The sequence below is a fragment of the Martes martes genome (assembly GCF_963455335.1).
Source record: "Martes martes genome assembly, chromosome: 14".
In the NCBI taxonomy this organism is placed as follows: domain Eukaryota; kingdom Metazoa; phylum Chordata; class Mammalia; order Carnivora; family Mustelidae; genus Martes; species Martes martes.
The window spans coordinates 25,522,221-25,547,371 of NC_137902.1; the positions used below are offsets into that span (position 1 = coordinate 25,522,221).

At 43.6% G+C, this 25,151-nt stretch overlaps 1 protein-coding gene across 2 annotated transcripts in view; it reads right to left on the reverse strand.

The window, feature by feature from the left end:
* The window catches only part of CNNM2 (cyclin and CBS domain divalent metal cation transport mediator 2), a 142,933-nt gene that overhangs the window by 14,057 nt on the left and 103,725 nt on the right, over window positions 1–25,151 (reverse strand). For both annotated transcript variants that reach the window (XM_080822319.1, XM_080822318.1), the window contains exons 2-4: window positions 10,818–10,961; window positions 7,881–8,018; window positions 5,758–5,927 (exon numbers count right to left, since the gene is read on the reverse strand). In XM_080822319.1, the coding sequence (XP_080678445.1) occupies window positions 5,758–5,927; window positions 7,881–8,018; window positions 10,818–10,961 (452 nt within the window). The remainder of the gene's footprint in view (window positions 1–5,757; window positions 5,928–7,880; window positions 8,019–10,817; window positions 10,962–25,151) is intronic.

The following is a 25,151-nucleotide window of genomic DNA, read 5'->3' on the forward strand; positions in this document are numbered from 1 at the left end:
TCCTACGGAGCCCACACGGGACTGCTCTGCGCGTGCAAGCGTGAGGAGCCCTGAACTGGAGAGACGAGGACAGAGGAGGACCAAACATAAACACGCCAGTCACACCCGGTGGGTGCCAGATAACACAGCATTCTGCACAAACATCCAAAGGAACTCGGATTGAACCAAGGGCTGAGGGGTAAGTCAGGGCTGGGCGCACGGAGGCCCAAGGATGCTGAGTGCAAAAGGGCCTGCAGCAGAGCCCCCCTGCCCTACTGGGGCCCGCGGCGCCTCTCCAGCAAATGTCGCGGACCCTGGGATAGAGCCCCACCTCCGGCTTCCTGCTCAGTGGGAAACCTGCTTCTCCTTCTCCCACTCCCCCTGCTTGTGCTCCCTCTCTCGCTGTGTCTCTCTCTCTTAATAAATCAAAAATAAATTTTTAAATAAATAAATAAGATGTTAATTACAAGTCTGGGTTTATACCAATTCTAACTCCCAAGAGCGCAAAAGGAGCTTATACCTAGTTTCTATTTATGCATATCTACGTATAATTTGTTAAAAAACAGGGTCAACACTGGGTGTCCAAGTAATTTTTTTTTTTTTCCTTTAAAATGGGTGCTAGCTGTACTTGACTCAGGATTAAAGATCTGTTACTCACTGGGACACACAGACCCTGTAACTCAAAAATCCTCAAGAAAGGTCTGGTACGGAAGGCTTCAAGTCCTTTTCCAGTAACAGGTGAAACGGATTTAAGTAACGTCAAGGGACAGGTAAGCTCCAAGATCCTACCTGCCTTGTCCACAAAGGAACGGACTTCACTTTATAGGGAAAAGCCCTGTCTGAGGCCCTGAGGAGAGAGTGGGTGGAACAGTGGAAAAGCCACCACGAAATCTGAGGCAGGAAATCAAGCAGAAAAATTAACATCAGGAGGGGAAAAAAGTGCTCCTTTTACTGACTCTGTAATTGGCAAAGAAAAGAGCTATTGGTTTTCCTAGTATTCTATTTCTTATTTTTCAAAAAGTCAATCTGGTTATGTGCTGTGGAGGAACTATATATATATATATATATATATATATATAGTTATATAGTTATATATATAATTATATATATAATGTCTATACATATGTTTATATATATATGTTTATACATATGTGTGTGTGTATATATACATATATATATATATATTTTTTTTTTTTTGCTTAGACATTTTATTCCCCAAAGGACCAAAAAATCCTTCACTGTAAAATACCAACTCTGAATTAGGAAAATGGTTTATAGTAGTTATAATTATTGTGCACAGACTCTTGACATTTTTCTCTGCGCTTTCCGCTTCTTTCACGACTGTATGATGGCCGCATCATATGGAAATACAAGTGGTTGAGACATATGTACTACTACTACTTTGTAATTAACAGATTTGCTATAAATATGTTTGCATCGATCGCTTGAGCACGTAATTTCTTCAGATGCGTGTGCATGAGGGATTTTATGTATTCCCAAAAGGGGGCTGTCAGTTTAAGGGTAGGATTGGTTTTGCAGCACTTTTTTTGTTGTTGTTCACTATTCATCATGGATTTTTACAAAGATTTTTTTTTTCATTTTCTAAGATTAAAAAAATGGATGCTTAATTTTGTCAGTTGCCTTTCTGCTGTCTATTGGTAGGAGCATGAGGGCTTTTTTTCTTTACTGCTTTCCTAATTAACATGGCACATTTTGGTTCTGTTGTTCCTAAACTAGTCCTGCGTTCCTAAATAAACCTAATTTGGTCAGTTACAGTGAACAACTCTTTGGGGACGCTGCTCGTCTCTAACTGCTGCCTCTTTAGTTGGTAAATCTGAAAATCGTACCATCTTGGCCCATTTGTATCACACAGAAAATGAGCTCCTCCAAGTTTCAATTTTTTTTCCAAGTAATTTCTTTGAATCTAGCGGTTTTAAAGGAGAAGAGAGAACTTCTTGTTTTGTTGTTTTTCTCTTTTATCACATTAATTACATCAATAGAATACTGATTTTGTTAATCTCTTAAAAGAACCAAATCTTGATTTTATTTATGGGTTTTAAGGCTTTCTCATTAACACTTTTTTCATGACTATCTTTATTATTGAATTTGTTCTTTTCAGTTTGTTGCTTTGTTCTTTTTCTAGATAATTACACATTTTTTCCTTGTGTAAGTACTCGGAATAAAATTTCTTAAAACTTTGACACTGCATATAAGGCATCATTTAATAATGTCTCTAATGTGTTCTCTGTATTTTATGATATTCTATATATTTTCTAATTCAGTCACTACTTAGAGTTTATCAGTTTGATGTTAATTATATTTTCAACATTTCCTTAATAGGTAATACGTATACATGGTAAGAAATTCAAATTCAAAGGGAGAAGTAAGTCTCCCTTCCACGTTATGCCCAGTCCTCCAAGTCTCCCTCCTTAGAGGTGACTCCTGAGTAACCTTCTGGAGAGATTCGTTTATATGAAGACACTCAGGAAACCCATGGCAATACATTATAATGCCCTGTTCTGAGCCTTATGTATAAGCCTTTGGAAGAGAATTGGTCACCATTTAAAAGTGGCTTAGTACTTTTCAATGATATATTTTTAGGTCCAATTTCATTTTACTATGAGCTATACAGGTACTTCTAGAAATTTCTACCTGAGTTTAGTAGAACTTACATATGACATGGCAAATCATCAGCTTTACGTTGAAGTCACATAAAACTTTCTAAAAAGTATTTCCCTAGCTTTACATTAAATTTTCCCCCAAATTCCTATTAATTGTATTAGTTAAAACATTTTTTTCTTGGTATGCTTACTCTTTTATGATGGTGAAATTATTTTCCATCAAAATTATATTCCTTTCCATTTCCATGGATACACACATCTATGAGTACTTGGTAGGTCCTTTAATTTACATGAGTCCAGCAAGGTCCCAAATTATCAAAAGGACAATTAAGGAGGTTTTTTATTTGAAAACAACTCAATAAAAAGTATGATGTATTTGTTTTGTTATTTAAGACATGCAGAGCCAATCAACTTTTGTGTTGTACTGTTTTTATCGCTGTCCTTACTGATTCTCCCCCAATACATTTTAGTTAAAAAATCTAACTTTTTCAGAGAAAACTTTAGGTGGCAGCCTTTTTATACTTATGGAGTGGGAAGTATGTGCCCAGTAACTTCGAGAATCATTCTTTTAATTAAGCTTAAATGGCTTACTTCGAATAAATTCGATCTTATTTCATTTAGAGTTTAAACTCAGAGCGATGGGTTTCTATTTATAATTACATTCCAAACATCAATAACTTAATAGAAGAATTTTTTTCCGGTGTCTGCAGAAGAGGGCTGCTCACTGGCTTCAGGGCCAGGAACGGGAGGCACATACCGCAGCTCATTTCTGATTTAATGCTCTAGCAGACAGGGAAACATGCCCAATAACCTGGCGCCAATTTCCCCAGCTGGGCTCGTGATATTTCAGAGAGGAATATACTTTGTAAAAGGTGACAGCTGTGCTGGATTGACAGGGATCATCTTATTTCATTTTCTTACACTCCGGGTACCTTGGGTAATCAGCTGGCCTACAAGAACCTAATTTTCATTGAACTCCATAATTCAAACACCTCCATAAATCCTCTTAATCCAATACATACACTATTTATAAAAAAATCTCCATGACATCATCAGTTCAACAACTCAAAAAAAAAAAAAAGGTCCCATTTCTATAAATACTTAACATGATGTAGGGATTCAAATACAGGTAACATACACACAAATCCTTTATCAAAAATTGCCTTAAAGGGGCGCCTGGGTGGCTCAGTGGGTTAAAGCCTCTGCCTTTGGCTCAGGTCATGATCCTAGGGTTCTGGGATTAAGCCCCGAATCGGGCTCTCTGTTCAGCAGGGAGCCTGCTTCCCTTCCTCTCTCTCTCTCTCTGCCTACTTGTGATCTCTGTCAAATAAATAAATAAAATCTTTAAAAAAAATCGCCTTAAAGATTTACTTGTAAATGAACGGGGAGTATGAAGTCCCTCTTCCACAAAATCTCTTTTTAGATCTTTCAGCCAGGAAACGGCTTTGTTATACACCGACAGAACATTCCTGAATCACACTTCATACAGGTTAACTACGTAAAAATCGACAACTGAAAGACACGTAGTTTCTAATATTACTCCTGAAATTCACCATGTCAATCCTCTAAGTCTTCCTAAGCAAAGTGTAATCCAAAATTTAGTGTAAGTCCAAGTTTCTCTGGGTTTAAGGACTATTCCCATCTCGCTTTTAGAAGAAGCACCAATGTTTTATTCTTTTGCTACAGTACATTAACTCCCCGTAGCCCCCTCAGAGGTTCAAGTGTGTGTATCTCCAGAGAAAAAGAAAACAAACAAACAAACAAACAAACAATGCAGGATTGAATGAGACTAAAGTTAATATAAGAATCAGGGTATTGAATTAGAAAACCTGCCAAGAGATGTTTCTACAAAAGAATGTATGAAAGTGGCAGGTGACTAGTTAACACACGGTTTTTTCCTATAGTTTCTTCTTTCCTCCTCCAGACATCACGACAGCATCCAAACAGGGACATGAGCACAACACTTTGCAGAGTTTCCCTCATCTGGACATCTGATAAGAGTTGCTTTCAAATAAAAAGAACCTCTTTAATTATCCTTCAGGTAACTGGGATCTTGCTGGATTCACATAAATTGTAGGACCTACCAGGCCCTCAATATACTTTTTTTAAAAAAGATTTTTATTTATTTATTTGACAGAGATCACAAGTAGGCAGAGAGAGAGGAGGAAGCAGGCTCCCTGCTGAGCAGAGAGCCCAATGTGGGGCTCGATCCCAGGACCCTGAGATCATGACCTGAGCCAAAGGCAGAGGCTTAACCCACTGAGCCACCCAGGCACCCCATCAATACACTTTTCTAATAATCCTTCTAATTCATACCTAGGAAATCACCAGAAAGTAGGAGAATGCTTAAGGGTCTAGGACTCTTTTATAGGAAATCGGTCTTTACTCAGTATAAGTAATTCTTCAGTAAGGAGGCACAAGCAGTCAATAAAACCAACACTTCGTCCATTGTACTGCTTGGTTTCCATGTCAACGACGGTGTTCTATCAAATGAAACTGGGATAGGATAAGGGCCTCCCCCAACTCAAGCACCAAAACCCCTCAAGGACCGTCCAGAATGGATGGACCGTCTCACCTGATAGAGTGGATTATGCTATTACTGAAAAGGAACGAAGTTTCCATTGCCATGAGAGGCTGTGATGATTACATTAGTTCCTCTGTAGAACAGCCTGGTTAGTAACCAGGAATAAAAACAACAATAATAAATGGATTAATTTGATGTTGTTAAGGGAAGAGATAGTATGTTACCTCTAGGAAGCTGGACGACCAAGTCCTAATGACGAGTGGAAAAAAGAAAAAGATGATAAGAGAGACCCCAGGAACTCATGACACTTAAATTTCAAATACCCAATCAAGACTTGGGTGTGTACAGGGAATTCTCCAAACTCTTCAAAAAAAATATAAACAACCGAATTCACCCTTCTTCACATGAATGCCTCCATGCCTCAGCAACCAGTCAGTGCCCTTCAGTATTGGAAACTGAAGTAACTAATGACATTGCTTTACGAAATTATTTTACAGAGAGGAAAACAGGGGGAGGAAATCCTCCCACGTATCAGGCGACCCCGGAAGTTAGTTACGTGACAGAAAAGTCTCCTCAGAACCGGAAGGACGGGTACGCAGTGAGATCAAACAACGATTGAATAATTCTTCTGACCTGCAAAATGAGAACGAAGTAGTCTACAGGTTTGTTTCGCTGGTAGAGGTAGTATTCTGGGGCCTTCTTGTTCTTCTCATCATACTTCAGTTCCTGGATGACATTGGGGTGCTTTAGCAGCCTTAGAAGGATCTTCTCTGACATCTGGGATGGGCTAAATGCTTCTACTTCTATAGATATAAACACAACTTGATATTACACTTCAAATGGATGGAAAAAAAAATCATACTAGTGATTAAGGAGTTTAGAATATAAGAATATTCGGAACCAAAGCAATACAATATGGGTTAAAGACACTTCCGTTTGGTGATCCACTGGGGGGAGGTTACCTGGGAGAAATTAGAAAATTCCGAAGTCTCGTATTTGTTTAAGTATTTCCTTTTCAACCCGTCATTGGTTTCAGTTCTTATAAAATTACCCTAATTTTCTGATACAAATCGAAGTCTACCAGAAGCAGGCTCCTGACTGCCAGGACACCCTTTGACAGGCCACCATAGTCTGACCGTCCAACAACAGCCGAAGGAAGAAGCAAAGGTCAGGAAGCATCTAGGTGTGGGTTAGTACCAGGCCCCCAGACGAAAGGCTCCACCTCTCATTCTCCCGCTCCACTACCCTGAGAGAGTCTGGGAACAAAGGCAGGCGGAGATTCAGAAGAGAAGCAAGGCACGTGCACACAGCGACATGCACTCCAACTTGCTAACTAAAAAAAATAAAAAATAAAAAATGTGTATCTGTATCGGCAAAAGGAATCCATTTGATTTCCGGTACCCAAACTCGGAATTACTGGCTTAGGGCTGCTTGATTGAAACTGGACTTCCCGGCATCTCAGAGGCAGAGTCGGAGAACGTTTAAAGTATGGTTCCGCAATGATGAACAATATTACCAGAATTTGAAAATTAAGTTAAAGATACTGTTTATATGTTTAAAAAACTGCTGTCATGAGGTGAACCATGAATTCGGTATTAGCTTCTGTACTAGCTTTCATAATAACGAAATAAGATAGTATCCTGTAGAAGTTTTGGAAAATACAGAAGATAGAGGAAAAGAAAATCACCTAGGAACCCACCACGCCGTCCCTCTCAGCAGCTGGTGAGCACATGTGCCCGTGTGATCTCACAGTTTTATGTGGGTTTTTTTTTGTCACCTCAAATTAAATTATGAATAACTTCCCGGCTCATAAATATTATACTGTGAGCATTTCTAGGTATCTGAAAACAGGGCCTTAAAGAGTACATAACATCCATTGCATGGCTACTGTTAGCCTTCTTTTAGAAATATTTTAAGTATGCTCCATACAGCTGAAGGGCACTGGTCGCCCATCTTGGACACAGACGTCTTCTACAGGCCACTGGGTACTTTCAGATTTTCTCACGTTTCCCCTGGCCCACAGAGCTCACCCTTCACCTAGACAGCCACTTGGGGATGTGAGAAGGGTTAGTCAGTCTCTTAAGTCCATTCAACCTTGACCTTTCTGGAGCAGTCAGTGCCGGCTGGATTGGTGGTTTTAATAATGTGAACGCTTGCCTCCTGGAATGGGCCCAAGTTAATCTGACTTGAAGAGGCCACCGAGAAATCCACGTCAAAGCGCTTAGAATTTCTGATGTCACGGACATCCTAAGAGATAGATTTAATTCTGAGAATCTATTTTTTCTTCTTTGCAAATCAGAGCACCCGTGTTACCACTGAGGTCCGGCTGTTCTTCCAAGGCAAGCTGGAGAGAGAATGACTCCAGGAGGTGGTGTCTGGTCTGCACGGCCAGCCTACGCCACCAGCGGGCTCTCCCCGGGACTGAGCTGGAAGCAGATGACCTGACCTACTGTTCACATGCAGTGTGCCACTAACATTCATCCTTACCTTTCAGACCAATTTTAAGTTACTGGTCCACCCCTGGTAAATGTCTCAGAGGGTTCATGCCGACACTGAACACAGGAGAGGAGAGAATTTAAAAAGAAAAAAACAAAACAAAACAAAACAAAACAAAAAAACAAAAAACAAAACACAAAAGTGGCATTACTTATCACCCCATTTCCCCATCCCCACCCCCAGCCCACCCCAGTCAGCGGTGGGTGAGAAACACGGTCCAGGGTTCGGAGAGATCGCAAACTGTGATAAGCTGCACTTGCCTGTTGCTAGGAAACGGTGCATGGCCAGGAGAAGCTGTGGTGATATTTTAACCTTCATCTCGCTGTCTGTCTGCTTAAAGGCAGAAAAATCTTGCTTTCTTTCCCGATGGGCCACTTTCTTTTTCGTTCTGTTATCAGCTGACCGAAGAACGAGAAAAGAGAAAAGGAAATGCATTCGATCAGATCAGGGCTCTTTTTGAATGAAAAGGACACAATCCACTGGAAAGGCTAGACTACCTCCAGATCGCGGGCACTCTAGGCACCAACGCCCCACAGAAAGAGGAGGAGAGAGAATCCTCTGCAAATCAGTGCAGCACAGTCATGACCCAGTTCAAAGTAAGGCAACTAGGACCAACGGTAAACATCCTCCACAAAGATCTTCAGAGCCCTTGTGAGTACACGACAGGGTAGCGGGGACAAAACCCTCACACAAGCCATGTAACCCCACAGTGACAGCATGCATCTCGGGGCCCACACAGTCTCCTGTCACTCGGTGTCACCACACTGCGGGGAAGAACAATTACCGGGCGACAGAGGACACAGGGAAGGGTGCCCTGCCTTGCAGAGGCTTTTAGCCTTTGCCGAAACAGGGAAAACAAACATCTGAAAAAACCCCTTCAGAAGCAGAAAAGAATGCTTTCATCGAACATTTTAACAATCATATCTGCTCGCTTCATTTCTACCCCAGGCCCGGAGATGCTCAAGGTCAAGCAAATATGAAGAAGGTCAACCAGAAGAGAGGTCGGCATACTTCCTTTGTCAAGGGCTAGGTAGTATTTCAGGCTCTGGGGCCACACGGTGTCTGTTGGAACTGCTCAACCCTCCTGCTGAACAAAAGCGACCACATGTGAAAGAGCTAACAGGGCCGTGTGCCAACAAACTTTATTATGGAGATGAAATTCGAATTTTGTAGTATTTTCCCATGTCTCCAAGTAATTATTCTTTTGATGTTTTCAACAATTACCCAATGTAAAAAACAAACAAAAATTCTCAGCTTGTGGGATCTCCAAACACTGGCGGCCACTTGTGGGCTGTAGTTTTTTGTTGTTGTTATTGTTGTTTTGCAAACCCCTGATCTAGACAGTGTCTAATACAAAACCCTTTTCTAGTATTTTTCTTGACAGAGAATGATCAAGAAAAAACTTGGTTAAAGACAAGACCTTAATCGCTCACTCCTTTCCCAAGAACCATGAGTCTGTGCACTATTACCATTTCATGCCTAGGGCCAAGCAGACTTAATTACCGGGCTGGTCCTGGGGTGAGGGCAATCGTAACTTACCATTTTCTTCTGTCTTGAATTCTTTTCAGAATCAGACAGCATAAATCAACACTATATTTCCAAATAATTTTCTAATGGCAAATGTAGTCCTCAGCCCTGATCGCCTGTCGACCTCAAGGATATCCCTAAAACCACGTGGTCAGCATTCCATCCAGCCAGGCAGGCTGGGCAACACTTCCGTGTGAAATCAGTTTAATTGAGGTTTAAGAGACTTTAACTGGAAAGCAAACATATGATCTCCTAAGTACTTTAGTTATCTTTCTCACGATGAGTACCACCCCCAAGGAAACAAACAAACAAAAAATCTATCTATCTATATATAGATATATAAAGAGGCACACTTGGTATTAAATGGTCACTGTAAGGAAGGATGAAAAGACTGTCAACACACAAGTAACAATATTCTTTATTATGTGATCTCTGACTACTCTCCAAGTGTCAAGAGGATAAAACACATAGGAAATGGTGATTTTAAAGAACGCATTAATATATACATGAGAAAAAAGTAAGACACATTTTCAGAAGAAAGTCATTTCCTAAATATCAAGTTTATCCTTCCAAGGGTACAGGGAAGACTCTCATTATTAAAATGAGGGACATTCCCATCTAGCAGGACTAAATAAAAATCACTCTGTTTTAAGCAAGGCAGGCCCCATCCCAGGTGCCCCAGGCCATGTGAACAATCCATTTCCCTTTTAAGTCATGCTTTAATAAGCCAAACAGAACAAACAGAGCCCAGATACTCTTCTCTAGCCCACCTCTGAGAGCCCCAAACATCTCCAGGCAAAAATGTCCCTGTCACATTATTAATCTCTTTAAAGAGATTACTAAGATACTACTAAGAATGAGGCCAAAGAAGAAGGTTTAAACTCCACAGTCCAACAATCCAGTTGTGGACATCAGTAAGACAGGATTCTGGTTCAATACTCAGCCCAGGATCATTTACCTCACACGCAAAGACCAGCGAATCTTCCCCTCCCTCTACAAACAAGCCAAGAGACTCCTACCCCCTTCACCCATTTCCCTCTGCCCCCCAAAGAAGATAGAGTAGCACAGAAAGGGAAAAACACATTCCTATTGTGTACCCTACATTGTCCTGCTTCCCATCCCTCCCGGTCACCAGTCCTTGCCACAGCAAAGCTACACTCACAAACCTCACCTCTACCCTGGCCCCTGGGTTCTAGAACAAGGACATTTAAATAGTGGCAATCCGTCCATTTAACAAATCCTCCTCACAAGCACCTGAATTTGGACCTTAAGTAGAAAAAGAAATTTATCTGAACACAACTGCCTAGTTGTGGAAAATAAAAATGTAGTGAAGAGCGATTCTTTTTCCACACCTACAATAAAAGTAAAAACCAAGAAGGGAGTTTTCTGTTCAGGGCAAGTAATGCCCTCATCCCTGGTTAGAAGAAGTTGGCTTTACAAAAAAAAGACAAAAACAAAAACGAAATACTACCACTCGACACCACAGGCCTTGCCTCTCCTTTACCCCTTGATGAAGGTTCTGGAACACACCGCTAAGTGGTCCACAGCCTACACACACAGCACATAATGAGAGACAGAGGCAAGTGGCCACTGGAGATGAGAAAGGACTCATGAATGAGATGACAGAAAACAGCCAAGGTTTTGAAAAAAATCACACTCCGACTACTCACTGTATAAATCTGTTTCGTCCAGAATCTCAGATTTGATGATTTCTTCAATCACGTCTTCTAATGTGACGATTCCCAGAACTTCATAAAACGGGTCCCCTTCTCCCTCATTGTTCACTCGCTGCACAATGGCCAAATGAGATTTACCTTCAAAGAAAAGAAAACAAAGTTGAGGAAGCAATTCTCTGAATCTCCGGAAGGAAGTCTGGCATGGGATCATGTTAAGAACAGAGGCGTAAACGCAAAGACCGGATGATCCAAGTCTGCATTTCGGCGTTTAAACACAGGGTGGAAATAGCACAGGCGAATGGAAAAGTTTCCCGAGTCATCGAAAGCAAGACGACGGAGCAGGAAGAGCTTCGGCTTCTACACACATCAGCCTGCACCCCATTACCATTCGCTTCCTCATGGGGTGGGCCTTCAACCATGTCAGCCCTTCCTCTGTGACCTTATAGCAACTGCTATTTTATTTTTAGGAGAATGGTTCTCCAAGTGTGGTCTGTGGACCCTTAGGGATGCCCAAGACCCTCTTAGGAGGGCAGCGAGGTCAGGCGATTTCCAGTAGAACACTAAACGTTCCCGGCCTTTTGCACTGTGCTGGCGTTTGAGTCCATCAGGCAAAGCTGCCCGAGCACAAAGCGAGGCAGCGGGGGCAGACCACGTTCTCTGCCACCACACATGCACAGGAAATGGGGGGAAAGTCCATTTCTCTTCAGAATGTCCCTAGTGAAGATGTAAAAATGAATTTCGTTAAATCTTGACCTTGAGTACTTGTCCTTTAATACTCTATGTGGCAAAAGGAGACCCACCCTAAAACACTTGTGTCGCATCCTGAGGTACAATCGTTGTCTTGAGGAAAGGCACTTACACAACTGTTTGCACGGCAGGTTGCACTAGCCACGTTTTTCACCGGACGTCATTTTTGTCTGAAGGGTAAGTACCCAATGGATGGTGTTTAGACTTGTATATCTGGCGAGTATTTCCTTGAAAACGGACAAAATGAGCCTGCAACGTTAAGGAAAACAACAGTGGCATTTGCTAGTGATAAAATTTGAGCTTTCACGGGAAAACCGGAATTTTGGGTAACTTGTGTCCACCACAGGCTTGAGAACTTCTCAACAAGGAGTTTTCTGATGAAGTAAGAGTGGGATTTTTAAAATACTGAATAATGAAATGGGTCAACATTTCAAAGATCTACAGGACTCTGTGAACCAGTATTTTCCAAATGGCCCTGGGAAGGGTGCTACCAAGTCATGCACAGGTAAACAATCTATTCAGAGTACAAGACAGAACAACAGATTCTTTTTCCTCTCATACCCAATTTTTATATTTTGTAAAAGATGCTTTTATTTAAGTTCCAGTTATTTAATAGACTGGGTAATATTAGTGTCAAGTGTACGATTTAGTGATTCAACAACTCCATGCAACACCCAGCGCTCATTGCCACAAGTGCCCTCCTTGATCCCGGTCACCTATGTCCCCCATCTTCCCGCTCACCACCCCTCTGGTCACCATCAGTCTGTTCTCTATAGTTAGAGTCTGCTGCTTGGTTATACCAATGGATTTTTTTTTTTAAAGATTTTTATTTATTTGACAGAGAGATCACAGGTAGGCAGAGAGGGGAGGGGGGAAGCAGGCTCTCCACCAAGCAGAGAGCCCAATGCGGGGCTGGATCCCAGGACCCCAAGATCATGACCTGAGCTGAAGGCGGAGGCTTAACCCACTGAGCCACCCAGGTACCCCTAGACCAATGGATTTCTTAAAATAAACTATTAATTTTGGAATAATTTTAGATTGACAGAAAGCTGTAAAGACAGTGCAGAATGCCTGTGGAGCCTTTCCTCAGTTGCCCCCATTGTTAACACCATGCATTACCACAACATATTTGTAAAACTAAGAAATTGACAATTGATACAGTAAATTCCAGACTTATTTGGGATTTCACCAGTTTTTCCATTAACTCTCTCTTCCTGTTCTAGTACCCAGTCCAGAGTACCACACTGCATTCAGGTGTCCTGTCTCCTCTGGCATCTGACAGTTTCTTAGTCTTTGCTTGTTTTTTTATGACCTCGACAATCAAGGAGTACTGGTCAGGAATCCTGTAGAATGTCCTTTGATTTGGGTTTGTCTGATGTTTTCTCGTGATTAGACTGGGGTTCTGGGTTTTCTAGTTACATCACATCAGGGCTTTCTCGACAGCCACATGACATTCCGAGTTTCTCCACTGTCCAGTGACTCATTTTTCTTCTTTCTCCAATTCGATCCCTTGGAAGCGGGTCATGAAGTCCAACCCACCCTCACGGAGTGGGGAGGGGTAGAAATGAAGCTCTCCTTCCTGGACTGGGTGAGTATTGACCTATAGTATGCAGAATTTTTCTACAAGGAAGATTTCAGACCAAAGGATTTCAATTTAACAGTGTGCCCGAAGTCCACTGGAACGCTGATTCCGCATGACAACGAACCTTTAAAAAACTACCACTTGTGGAGTTTTGGGAGAGTATCAAAGGAAGATATTCCCAATCCCCCAAAATGGTTGTTCAAATACCCTATCCCTTTCCAAATACATATCTGTGGGAGCTCAGATTTTCTTCATCTATTTCAACTAAAACATATACTGCACAGACTGAACGCAGAAGATGATAGATGGGCTGTTATTTTTGTTTTGGAAAAGTTATTTTTAATAAAAATGTTATTTATGTTAATGTAGTGCATCTGTTACTGTCCTTCAAAAATTAATTATCCAAAAGTGAATTAAGGTGTTTTATATTACTCCACTTTAATTTCAAATACAGTGAATATCAAAAGACAGAACCCACACAAACAAAGTTCAAGAGTCCTCAGTAATTCTTAAGAGCTTAAAGAGATCTGAAGACAAAGTTTGTTTTTTTTTTAAAAGATTTTATTTATTTATTTGACAGAGACAGGGGGAGAGAGGGAATGAAAGCAGGGAGAGTGGGAGAGGGACAACCAGGCTTCCCGCTGAGCAGGGAGCCCAATGCGGGGCTCAATCCCAGGACCCTGGGATCATAACCCGAGCCAAAGGCAGATACCCAACAACTGAGCCACTCAGGCAGCCCTGAAGACAAGAAAGTTTAAGAACAGCAGCCAGAGAAGACGGCCAGAAGGGTAAGGGAGGAGCAGGTGCCTCAAAGCTGAACAGTCCTGGATTGGAATTCCAGCAGGGGCCCTTTCTCACCATTACTAGCTGTGTGGTCACGAGCAAATTACAGAACTTTCCTGAGCCTCAGTCTCCTCATCTCTTAAAACCAGGCTCATAATAACTGCTGCCACACACAATTGCCCTGAACATCAGAGATCGTGTTGGGACCAGCAAGGACAGTGGCTGGGAGTCCCTAAGCGATCAGTAAATGGGAACTCTCACTCTCTTTTTAACATTCTTCCTCAGTTCTAAGACACCATCAACTTACTACCAGCTTATTCAGAGACAAGAAAACCCTCTATATTAAAAGTACACCATGATTAAAAGATGCATTTCCCTTTCAGAAAAAAAATCTTTTAAGATAATAATGCATCTCTCAAATACCAATATTGGTTTTCCTAATCCAAGGCATGCGAGGCATCCGAAACAGGTCCTTTACTTAAGCCAAGAAGACATGATCTGGAAATTTCATGCTCTGTTAACATGTGTACTACTTTCTTTAATGACAGGGTGGGGATTCTTTGGAGCGGGGGATGGTAGGGGAGGTTACTTAAATAAAGTTTACCTAAAACTTCAAATCAGGTGAGTTGACTCAAACACAACCAGCTAGACAAACTAAAAATATTCTCTGGGGGGTCAGAATGTGATGGAGTTCCCAGCACTTACTCAGAAACTGGCTCTGGTTTTGTAGGTTTGTGAGTCCATTTCTGCTCTGCTTCAGACCCCTTTACAGGCTCAAGGAAGCCTAGAAGCTTAGATTGTTAGACAATTAGGCATCCTAACAATTTTCATCCTTAGCGTGCTCATGCTCAAAGAATGAAAATATTTTGAGCAAATGAGACGAGGAGGGAAACTTATCAGCAATAGATATAAACACACATCAGGTCACGTCACTGCTACCCTGGTCCATTCAGGCCGGTCACTTTCTCACATCTGCTTTCCCAAGGACCCAAACATAAGCAGTTAAAAATTCTTAGTGAATGCTGTCTGTCGAAAGTTAAATTCTTTTGCTATTCCCAGCTTGTGATCATTTAAAAGGAATTTTCCAAAGCAAGGTCTAATATTAGACTCAAAATGAAGTTTCCATTCCACTGAGGCACTATTCTCACCAAAGTAACTACCGCATAATCAGATTGTCTTGGAGCGATTCGTTTAAATGCAGATGGACATACTTGAAATACCAGCTCGAAGGCACCAACAGATCTGAGTGGAAAGGGCCATACTCGACGAGAAACTATTCGTGTGAGTTAGGTTTCGTAGACCGAAAAATCACTAAGTTTTCTTCCAAGCTCACTTGTAGGCTTTCATCCCCCTACTTCCAGTGTTGAAACTCCTGCAGCTGCCCCAGAGCCACATTCTTTTAGCTTTGCAATTCCTGGTGAGAAGTCCTGTTTTCTGAACTTTTTTCCAGGTAAGCAATACAACAAAACAAAACAAAACAAAAACGTTCCTCCTGTCAGATCACGAGCCTGTATCCCCCCATTTAACCATTTGCCGCACGGAATGTGGTCTTCAATTTCAGCCACGGAGCAATCCAAAAGAAAAGGTAAACTTGTCGATGGGAGAAATTTTAAATAACTGAGTTCAAATAACATACTTTTTAACCTGAGTGTGGGGAGAATTAAGTCAGGATTAACAGCAGAAAAGCAACTTTGGGGAAACTCACGAAAGCCAAAGTCAAAAACTAGAAAAGATTATGAACTAATGGATACTTAGCTTCCAAAGAGATGAAAATACAGCCATCAGCAAAATATGTAATTACAGGCATTAAATAACACTAGAACTTTTTAATATCAATAGATTAAATGAACTCAATAAAGCGTGTGTGTAACAAAGAAAGCATACACGGCTGTCACTATTAGGACCTGGAGAGAACCCTTTCTCGCGAGCTGGAAGGGATCTTGTGGTGTTCCAGTCGCTTCGAGCCATCCTGAAATTTAAACCCCTAGCCTCTCTTCCTCCAGCTCTGGTCCTAGAAATGGAGGAAAAACGGATCACCAAGTCAGGCTGAAGAGAACCCAAGCAGGCCTGTTTTCAGACTATAGGGTTCTAGGAGACATCTCAACTCAAATCCAGAATTGTAAGCAAGTTATTAGAAAGGAGTGACCTAGACTGTTAATCTTTAACTGCTGTGTGCTCAGGGCAAAGCACCTGCACAGATGACTTTGGAAGAACCTGTCTCCATGATGAGATGAGCTCAGTGACCATCTGCACACAGTAAGGCGGGCATCAACTTCCTGCCGCTGCCTGTTTCCACCACCTACCAGTCTATTACTGGCGTGCTCTCTCTGGATTGCTGATCCAGCCCAGCACGGGGGCCAGGTGGCAGCCCTGCATCTTGTAACCTTGCCACAATCCCAGGCTCAGATTTTAAAAGACAGGTACCAGCTGTATGTTGATGGAAATAATGGGGCAGGACAGCGATGAGGCAGACAAAGGGCACCCAGTGAAATCATGAGCTCGGTTGCTCTTCTACAAATTGGATGTCAGGGAGGGGCGGTGGAGCAGCAGGCAGACTAGCTGACGGAGCCAAGAAAGCCAGCCAAGAGAGCCGATGGAGGAGGATGGAATCAGGAACAACCGGTCACCGCCGTGCTCACAGTGACAGCGAGTAGTCCAACAGACCCATTAAAGTAGGCATGAGACAGAGTCCGGGGGCCCCGGAAAGGCCACTCAAACAGCAGGAAGAACATAAGCAGGAAGATTAAATGGGGAGAAAGGCCAAACATGGTACAATCATGGTCACTGCTACGTTGCTCAACTCCAGGGGCGTGGCCAGCGGAGAGAACATGGTCTGTTCCCCCCACACCATGCAGCGCGGTAGCCCCTCGCTAACCAAAGCTGGGGCCCAGGAAGCTTGGGGAGGCCTTCATTTTAAAAAGATTCTCAGTGGTAACAAGTCATTCAGCAGGAATCGATAGCGTTCCTAAGAGTGAGTTCCCAAAATGGGATGGAGGAGATTTGAAGGGCCATACTGAGGTTCTCCCCAAGGACATCAGTTTTGATTACTGGCCAAGAAGTCAATCAATAATACACTTTAACCAGAATGAGCCTTGTTTTACAAAATATGAACACAATGGATCAAGTGAGATGAAGTGTATGAGCATAATCGGTGACCCATAAAACATAGGGCCATGTAACTGGTGGGGGAGAGAGACACTAGGAGGGAGAGACAACAAAAAAGCGTGTCCAGCTGGGGACCAGGAGCCAGGGAGAACAAAAAGCAGGGGCAGAATTATTTAGTAGAGGATGGGCAGGGAGGGCCTCACTAATGAGGGGACATCTGAGCAAAGCTGAGGGGCACTGAGGAGCCAGATGAAGCAGGTAAGGGACCAGGGTGGGGGTGACAGGCGGGAGACATAACAGGCCCCGAGGAGGGAGAGGCCGGAGGAGAAGGCAGGGAGGCTGGTGTGGAGGGAAGCCGGTAGAGAGGAGGTGCAGGTCATATAACCAGTAGAAAGGCGGGAGCTTCTGTTCTGACACAGGAGGTCATTGGAAGGTTCTGAGCCAAAGAGTGACATGACCTGGACGGATCTAAAAGGATCTCCCTGGCTGCGGAGGTGAGAAGAGGTTTGGCAGCTGGTAGGAGGAGGATGGCAGTGGGGAAGGGCTGAGGCCGGGAGAAGGGAGAGCCAGAGAAGTTATGTCAGGAATCTAAGTGAAAGGGGAGGGTGGTGTGGAGCAGGTGCTAGCAGTGGAGGTGACAAGTACTTAGATTCTGAGTATGTCAGATAGAGCCGGCAGCTCTGGCTGATGGACTGAATGTAGGGCAGAGGCGAGAGGAGTCAAGGCCAGCTCTAAGGTGTTTCTGCCCGAGCCAGGGGAAGGAGAGAGTCGAGGTTACTGCCGAGGGCTGTGGAAGGCCCGCATGAAAGGGTGACATCAGTCCCGTTGTAGACAGGCCAGCTGAGAGAGGCCAGCGGGTACGCAGAAGAAGGACAGTGGGGTTTAAAAAACAATTTCAAGAAGCAGAGAGGACTGGAAATCATCAAACGCAGCCTAAAAGGTCATGAAAGCCGGTTACGGGGACAAAAGACCCTCAAGCACGAAGCATCTAAGGCTGCGGCCCGTGCCCAGGGTCCGTGGGACTTCCACGAGCTGCTTCTGCCGGGGGCCTTCGCCACAAAGACCCATGTCACTAGGACAGAACGAGGCTTTTCTCTCCAAAGTAACACCTCCCTCTCCAAGTACCCACTTCTAGAAATGATACCATTAGATTTCCAGCCACCCAGGCTTGACACTCTGAAACTGCCTGAAACTGCCTTTGCCTCTCCTCTCCCGCCTCTCCCCTTCTTCCTCCTTTTTCATGAAGCGTGAATACAGAGTATCGAAGACGCGCAGACCAGTGAGTCTTCACAGGTACATATTCCTGCAGAACCATCGCCCAGGAGGACTAGCAAGGTCACGGCAGAACAACAGACCAAAGCCGGTGAATGAGGCAGGAGGCTGGAGGGGAGCCCAGAGCAGGGAATAGGGAACAGAGGGGGGACAGAAGTGCCTGAGTAGGATAAACTCACTTCTGATTCCAAGGCAGGTAGAGGCCCGCCTGTGGCCTCCCTGGGAAGACCTCCATTCCCCAACCCCTTCTGTTTGTTGACAAAGGATCCTCCCAAAATAGAAATCCCAGTGATCCTGCAACATGCGAGCTCACCATGATTAAGTGGGAATACAACCTCCGATGGGAAGCGATGCTCCTCCTGTCTTCAGTCACACCTGCATTACTGTGTTCGGGGCTGGGTTTTGTAATTTACCGGAGGCAAACTGAGGACAGAACTACCAAAGTGCTTGAAAAATGTATAAACCACACCACGTGAGCCACAAATGAAGAGACCAGAGACTTCTAGAAGAGACTGCTAGAAGAGACACCTGGGCAGGGTGGAACTCAACAGAAGCCTTCAAGTCCCTGAAATGGAAAGCCATCGTTGGTGCCTGTGCCCCTCACCCAACAGCTTGTTACCTGCACTCTTTCCTCCATCCTCCCCGATGAGACCGTCACCTTCTTGAAGACAGGGGCCTAGGCTTTATGCATCTTTGTATTACCCTCCTCCCAGCCCCCGCAACCCCACCAAGTCTAGCACATCCCCGAACACCCGTCTCTTCTCTGCTCCTGGAAACCTAAGGCTCACTCGATCGCACACACTCATGTCATCCCTTCTGTGGCGTTCACTTCCCATCTGCTTAGCGAAGGAGAAAACCTGGTAGAGTAGGGCTCAGAGGCCATCAGAACCTGGCCCCGTGGCCCCTCCTTCCACCTCTGTCTCCATACTCCTCCTACACGCTCACAAGCCAGCAGGTGACCTGATTTCCTCCGGTTGTAACCATGACAGCTTTACTCCAGCTTTCCTCAAAGTCCCGATCCTGGCAGTCCTTGTCATTGCTGCCCCTGCCCGGGATGCCTCTCCAAAGGGCACCTTTCCCAGGACGCCCTTCCTGGTCCCCAAAGGTAGAAATGGTCCTTTCCATTTCTCAACTCCCACAGCGTCCCCTGCATTTCTCGCCAGGCACGGTCACTGGCTGCCTCCTAGTAAGGCTGTCATCTTCTCTGTTGGACTGAGCTCCTTGCGTCACCCCCTTCTCCCACAGCACCTGGCTGAGGCCCACCCCACCTCACCCAACAGGTAGGAAGGAGCATCTCTCAGAAGGGGCTGGTCCTCACAGTATCCGAACCCCTGCACTCACTTCCACAACACACCCCTCTGGGATCGCAGCTCCCGCCATCCCCCAGCCCGAGCGCCTGCGTCTCTGCACCCACGTTACCCTTAACTGTACACAGGTCCTTTTCCCATCCATTTCCCTCTCAATTCAACAGCTACCCCCCCCCCAAAAAGAAGGTCCTCTGAATTATAAGCCACATTACACAAAGCCATTTTCTCATAACTTTTGTAAGTAAAACATGGGTGAACTCTTACACATGTCTTGTAGGTCTTGTACTGACTAACATGGTAACAGGTATCATGTAACATGAGAACAGCAGTTCAACTTAAGGAGAAGCAACAGAATTTCTTTTTCAGGAGCTCTATTGCCCAGTGATTTCTGTACCATTTAAAGCTAAACTGGAAACAACAAATTTGTGTGTGTGTGTGCATGTGTGTGTGTGCATCTCTGTGTGTGTAAGTACTTACTTTACCTTACCACCCCCACCAGAGCTAAATGCATTTTTTCCAATTGAATTTTCCCACCATAAAATACACCAGAAAAATGTGACACAGATCTTAAAATAGTCCTATATAAACAATACATGAGTATATATATAGAAGCACTTGCTGTATATAGAAATCAGTGGGCTTAAGTGATGATAACTGTTGCTATTCTGGGAGACAAAAGCCCCCTTTTACCAAAAGTTTTACTACTTCCAAAAATTCTTGTGGCTGACCAGTAAGCGGCTGCCCGAGCTCTCTCCGGCCGGACAGCTCCTCCAGCCCAGACATGCAGGGTCATCTCAGTCACCCACAGCCTCACTCCCAGTTAGGTCATGTCTGCCCGGGGTGGGGGCCGGTGTGGTTTACTGGGGTTGGCCATGGAATCATGGCTCCCTAAAATCTGAGTTGGGAGGGCGCTGAGGGGAGGGTTTTATTTGACACAGATAACATTTCCTAACAGGACCACTTCCTGGATAGAACCCTGAAGTTATCTACTACCTCCGATGATAGAACTTTCAGGGAACCGGCCTGCTATTCGATGGTCACTCAAAGTCAGAGTGAGGAGGCTGCCACTCACTGAGGCCCTCAGCCCCTAAAGGACTCCCCCCGCCCCCGCCAGAAGCAAAGCAAATGCCTTCCCAGAAGCTGACTGCAGGGTCCTGGGCACTGTGCAGAGCACCCCCCCACCAACCGCCCACAGGCCAGATGCATCAGGGCCCAGCTCCAGTGTTGCACCTACAGCTGCCCTCCCTGTGTGTTATCCGCATCTGCTTCTTAACCTCTGAACGGAGCCTGGGGCCACCTTCCCATTCATAACTGTAGTTTCTTATCCTGTATCCCTAAAATCACAATACCTGAGAGAAAAAAATTAGGTTGCCAATATCTTTTAAGACATTTTTAAAGGAATTAGGTCTGTAAGATATCTTCATAGTACTACTACCGACCAGTTGGATTTCGTTGTCTGTACCAATCTCTCACGCAGTCAGATCAGAAACCGCACAGGCTAAGAAAATCCAATCCATGGGGTTCTCAGAACTTGACCGCTGTATCAGTGGAGACGGGGGGAAGGTATGGTTGCCTTGAAGGACAACCACCTTTACATGTTAGGAAAATTCCTGAAGTATATTAAAGCCACAGACACCTGCCTGGCCAATCACAGGCGCACAAATATTTGTGGAGTAAAGCCACAAATTCATCTAAATCCTTTGGACATATTTTGTATTTTCCATCTATACAACTCTCTGTGCTTAAAAAAAAAAAAAAAAAAAAAGGTATTTCACCTATCCTGAAACTACCACTTGCATTTTTAAAGGTATCTTCTGGGCTCAGATTTTGTCCATTAGTTTTTAAGTTATATCCACATCTCTCTCAGTCGTCATCATTGTAGAGACACGGTCTGTTTACAATATGCCCAATAATATTCCATCTAAGCATTCAATCATGATTCTTGAAAAAACTTTTTTATATTTAACACTACACACTCAACTGTCCCCTCCAATTTTCCCATCAGGCATATGCTCTTCCACTCATCAAATCTACGTTGAGAATATGCTTTATTCCTGGCAGAGGACCAAATATATTTAGGTGTCTACATCCTTAAGGAAACTACTTTTTTAAATGATTAGAAAATGATTCTTATTACAAGAGGATTATTTGCTTTATAAAATGGATTGTTCTTCTATTAGGATTTCATTTTGAGATAACTGTATATTCATATGCAGTCGTTAAGAAAGAACAGAAAGATGCTGAGTGTTTTTACCCAGTTTCCTCGATGGTAACATCTTGCCAAACTATAGCCCAGTATCCCAACCAGGCCACGGACGCTGCCTCAGTCACCACACAGAACACGTCCATCCCCACAAGATCTCACGGACTTCCCCTCCCCCTCCCCCAAACAGGCCATTTTAATAGTTTCTCTGGTGAAATAAAGACTTAGTGTTCTACTGGCAGTGACACTTAAGCTTTAGCTTTTAAGTTCAGGCAAATATTAAAAAGCTCACAAAATGGTAATCAATAGGAAAACATTTTTTAGTCAACAAAAACTCGTTTGACATGCGCAACTTTTGAAAACATAAGAGCAGGGGATGGGAAGGGTCTAATCCTGACGAGATTAACTATCCCGAGGCTTCCCCTTGCCGGGCTGAGGCACACAGTAGGCAGTTATGAACTCTGAGTGCTCAGATAGGGCTGTTTTTCAAGATTAGTAGAGAAATAAGCCTGAATTTAATAAACATCTGTAGAGGTGCCTCAACGGCAGTATCATTTTCCAGAGAGCTCCTCCTCGGTTTCTCTAGATGGGATGGAATTTTGACGTGTCCACTTGGGGAAGGAACTAACCTAGGTGCTGCTGGGAAGGGATTTCACAGATACAATTAAAGTCCCTAATGGGTTAACGTTGAGGGTGATTATCCTGGGTGGGCCTGACCTGATTAGCTAGAAGGCCTTAAAAGCAGGGTGCAGACTTTCTGAGAACTAGAAGTTCCACACGTCAAAAACAGCAAACCATGCTGGCGTGTGCCCTTTCCCACCGACTCAGGACTGCCTTAGCCTCCACAATGACACGCCTGTTCCTTCTAACAGATCCCTTAATGAATATCGTGTGTGTCTGTCTGTCTTCTGCTGGTTCTGCTTGTTGGACAGACTCAGGATCCACACCACGAAGGGATTTAGAAAGCAGATACCAAAACAAAATTAGGATTAGATGAAGTTTTCATTTCTCAAACCCGAGACAATGGACGATTGTCTACAAAGACAAAGTGATGTGGATGCTGAGCCAGAGCGAGATGCTTAATGAACTTTCTGGTAGAAAGGGCAAATCAAGTAACCTTTTGGAACAACGACGACAAAAAATTCACCTAGACTAAACTGTAGTTGTATCTAAAAGATGCCAGATCCTCTCTTTCAATCCGTCCAAATGGACCCCTTCCATTAAAGACCGCCATCTGGTCCTTCCACCTAAGTTAGGTGGAAGTTAGGATTCCAGGCTGAAAACAATAGATGGGCTTGCATTCCCATACCACCACCCACTCGGGGTTCTCTTTTGCTTGCCTTCAGTTTTGCTGCCAGATGCTTTAGCCAGAAACCCAAAGTCAGGCAATTAATATAAGATTCCAGCCATTCTGAGACTTAATGGCCCATCCACATGATTTGTGAGAAACTCTCGTGAATCAACAGAAGAGAAACTGAAGAGTTTTTTCCATTATTCCTCTCTCCCAGAGTATTTAAAGACTTGGGATTTTCCCATCTTTTGGGGAAATATTTTTATTATAAATAGTGAGGCATGCCGGGCATCTCCACTTCATCTTTTTTGGTGGTAACACTCACTGTACACTCACTGGAATGTTTTCCTAGTAAATGATCAGCAATGGAAAACATGGCTAAGACAAAAGATGGCTTTCGGGTGGAGAGGATGGGAACCTTCTCATCTTTCCCAAGAGACAGGTAGTTCTTCTATAGAACTCTGGTATTTATTTTAGAACTAATGAGTCTATTTCTGACTCGTAGCCTTTGGATGATGAAGACTGACTATACCAGTAAGGTAATAGTCCAAAAGATTCACAGCAGTCCATCAAACCCAGTAGGAGATTCCAAAAAGAGAAATGCATTTCTGCTGCTAAGGCCAAATGCCACTGTTTTTCATTTAATGATTTTTCTCTTCTGTCCCTTCCTTGTATCTTACTTTTCTGGACCAATCATCATTTAGAACTCTGTTTTGTAGTCCAATCCCCCTCTTGATTGCAACTCAACTAAATTTCCTGGATGATTTCTATAACACAAGTAGACAAGACTGCTAGGGACACCAACTCATACATAAAAACTCAATCCTCGGGGCGCCTGGGTGGCTCAGTGGGTTAAAGCCTCTGCCTTCGGCTCAGGTCATGATCCCAGGGTCCTGGGATCGAGCCCCGCATCGGGCTCTCGGCTCGGCGGGGAGCCTGCTTCCCCCTCTCTCTCTGCCTGCCTCTCTGCCTACTTGTGATTTCTATCTGTCAAATAAATAAATAAATAAATCTTTTAAAAAAATTATTAAAAAAAAAACAAAACTCAATCCTCTTGTGATGTTCAGAGTGAACAAAAATTATCTCAGCCTAGACAAAGTGTTAAAAAACACTGCAGATCAATCAAGCCACACCATTTCCTGCTTTAGAAGCAGGCATTTTAAGGAAAGGCCTGAGCAGGCACCCATTCTTTTTAAGCCTGCTTAAAGGGGAAACTGAGGGCTGATTTTGTTCAAGAGAGACCTATCACCTTTCCCACTCAAGTTCCTTTTGTAAAGTCCTTCCTGAGGATCTCAAGTTGGAATGAGGAGGGGGGATTGTTATTACACTGTATAGTTAATATAAGATTATCAAAAGTCACTGAGTCCTAAAGTTGAGGGAAAACTAGATCATGTAGTTCAATTTCTTATCCAATGTATTAATCCTGCATGGAAATTTTGTGCAAATAATCTACTTGGAAAAAAAAATGAAGGCAAAAATAGTTTGAAGTTTTCCTTATTGTTCTGACATAGAAGAATTCCTAGCATCTTACTCTTCTGTTTCCTGTCCCTGGGAACCTCAAGCACATCACTGTGTGTTGTTTTTGTTTTTGTTTTTTAGATTTTTTTATTTATTTGCCAGAGAGAGAGATCATAAGCAAGCAGAGAGGCAGGCGGAAAGAGGGGGAAGCAGGCTCCCTGCCAAGTAGAAAGCCCGATGCAGGGCTCGATCCCAGGACCCGAGACCATGACCTGAGCTGAAGGCAGAGGCTTAACCCACTGAGCCACCCAGGTGCCCCTGCACATCACTGTCATTATAGAGGAGAAAAAAGATGTGATTTGACGACTTTAAAAAACCAAACATTTTCTGGGATGCCTACGTGGTTCAGTTGGTTACGAGTCTGATTCTTGGCTTTGGCTCAGGTCATGATCTCAGGGTGGTGAGATCAAGTTCAACACCCAGTTCCCCACTCAGCATGGAGTCTGTTCAAGATTCTCTCTCCCTCTGTCCTTCCCCCACCCCCATACTTAAGAGCACACTCTCTCTAAATAAATCTTTA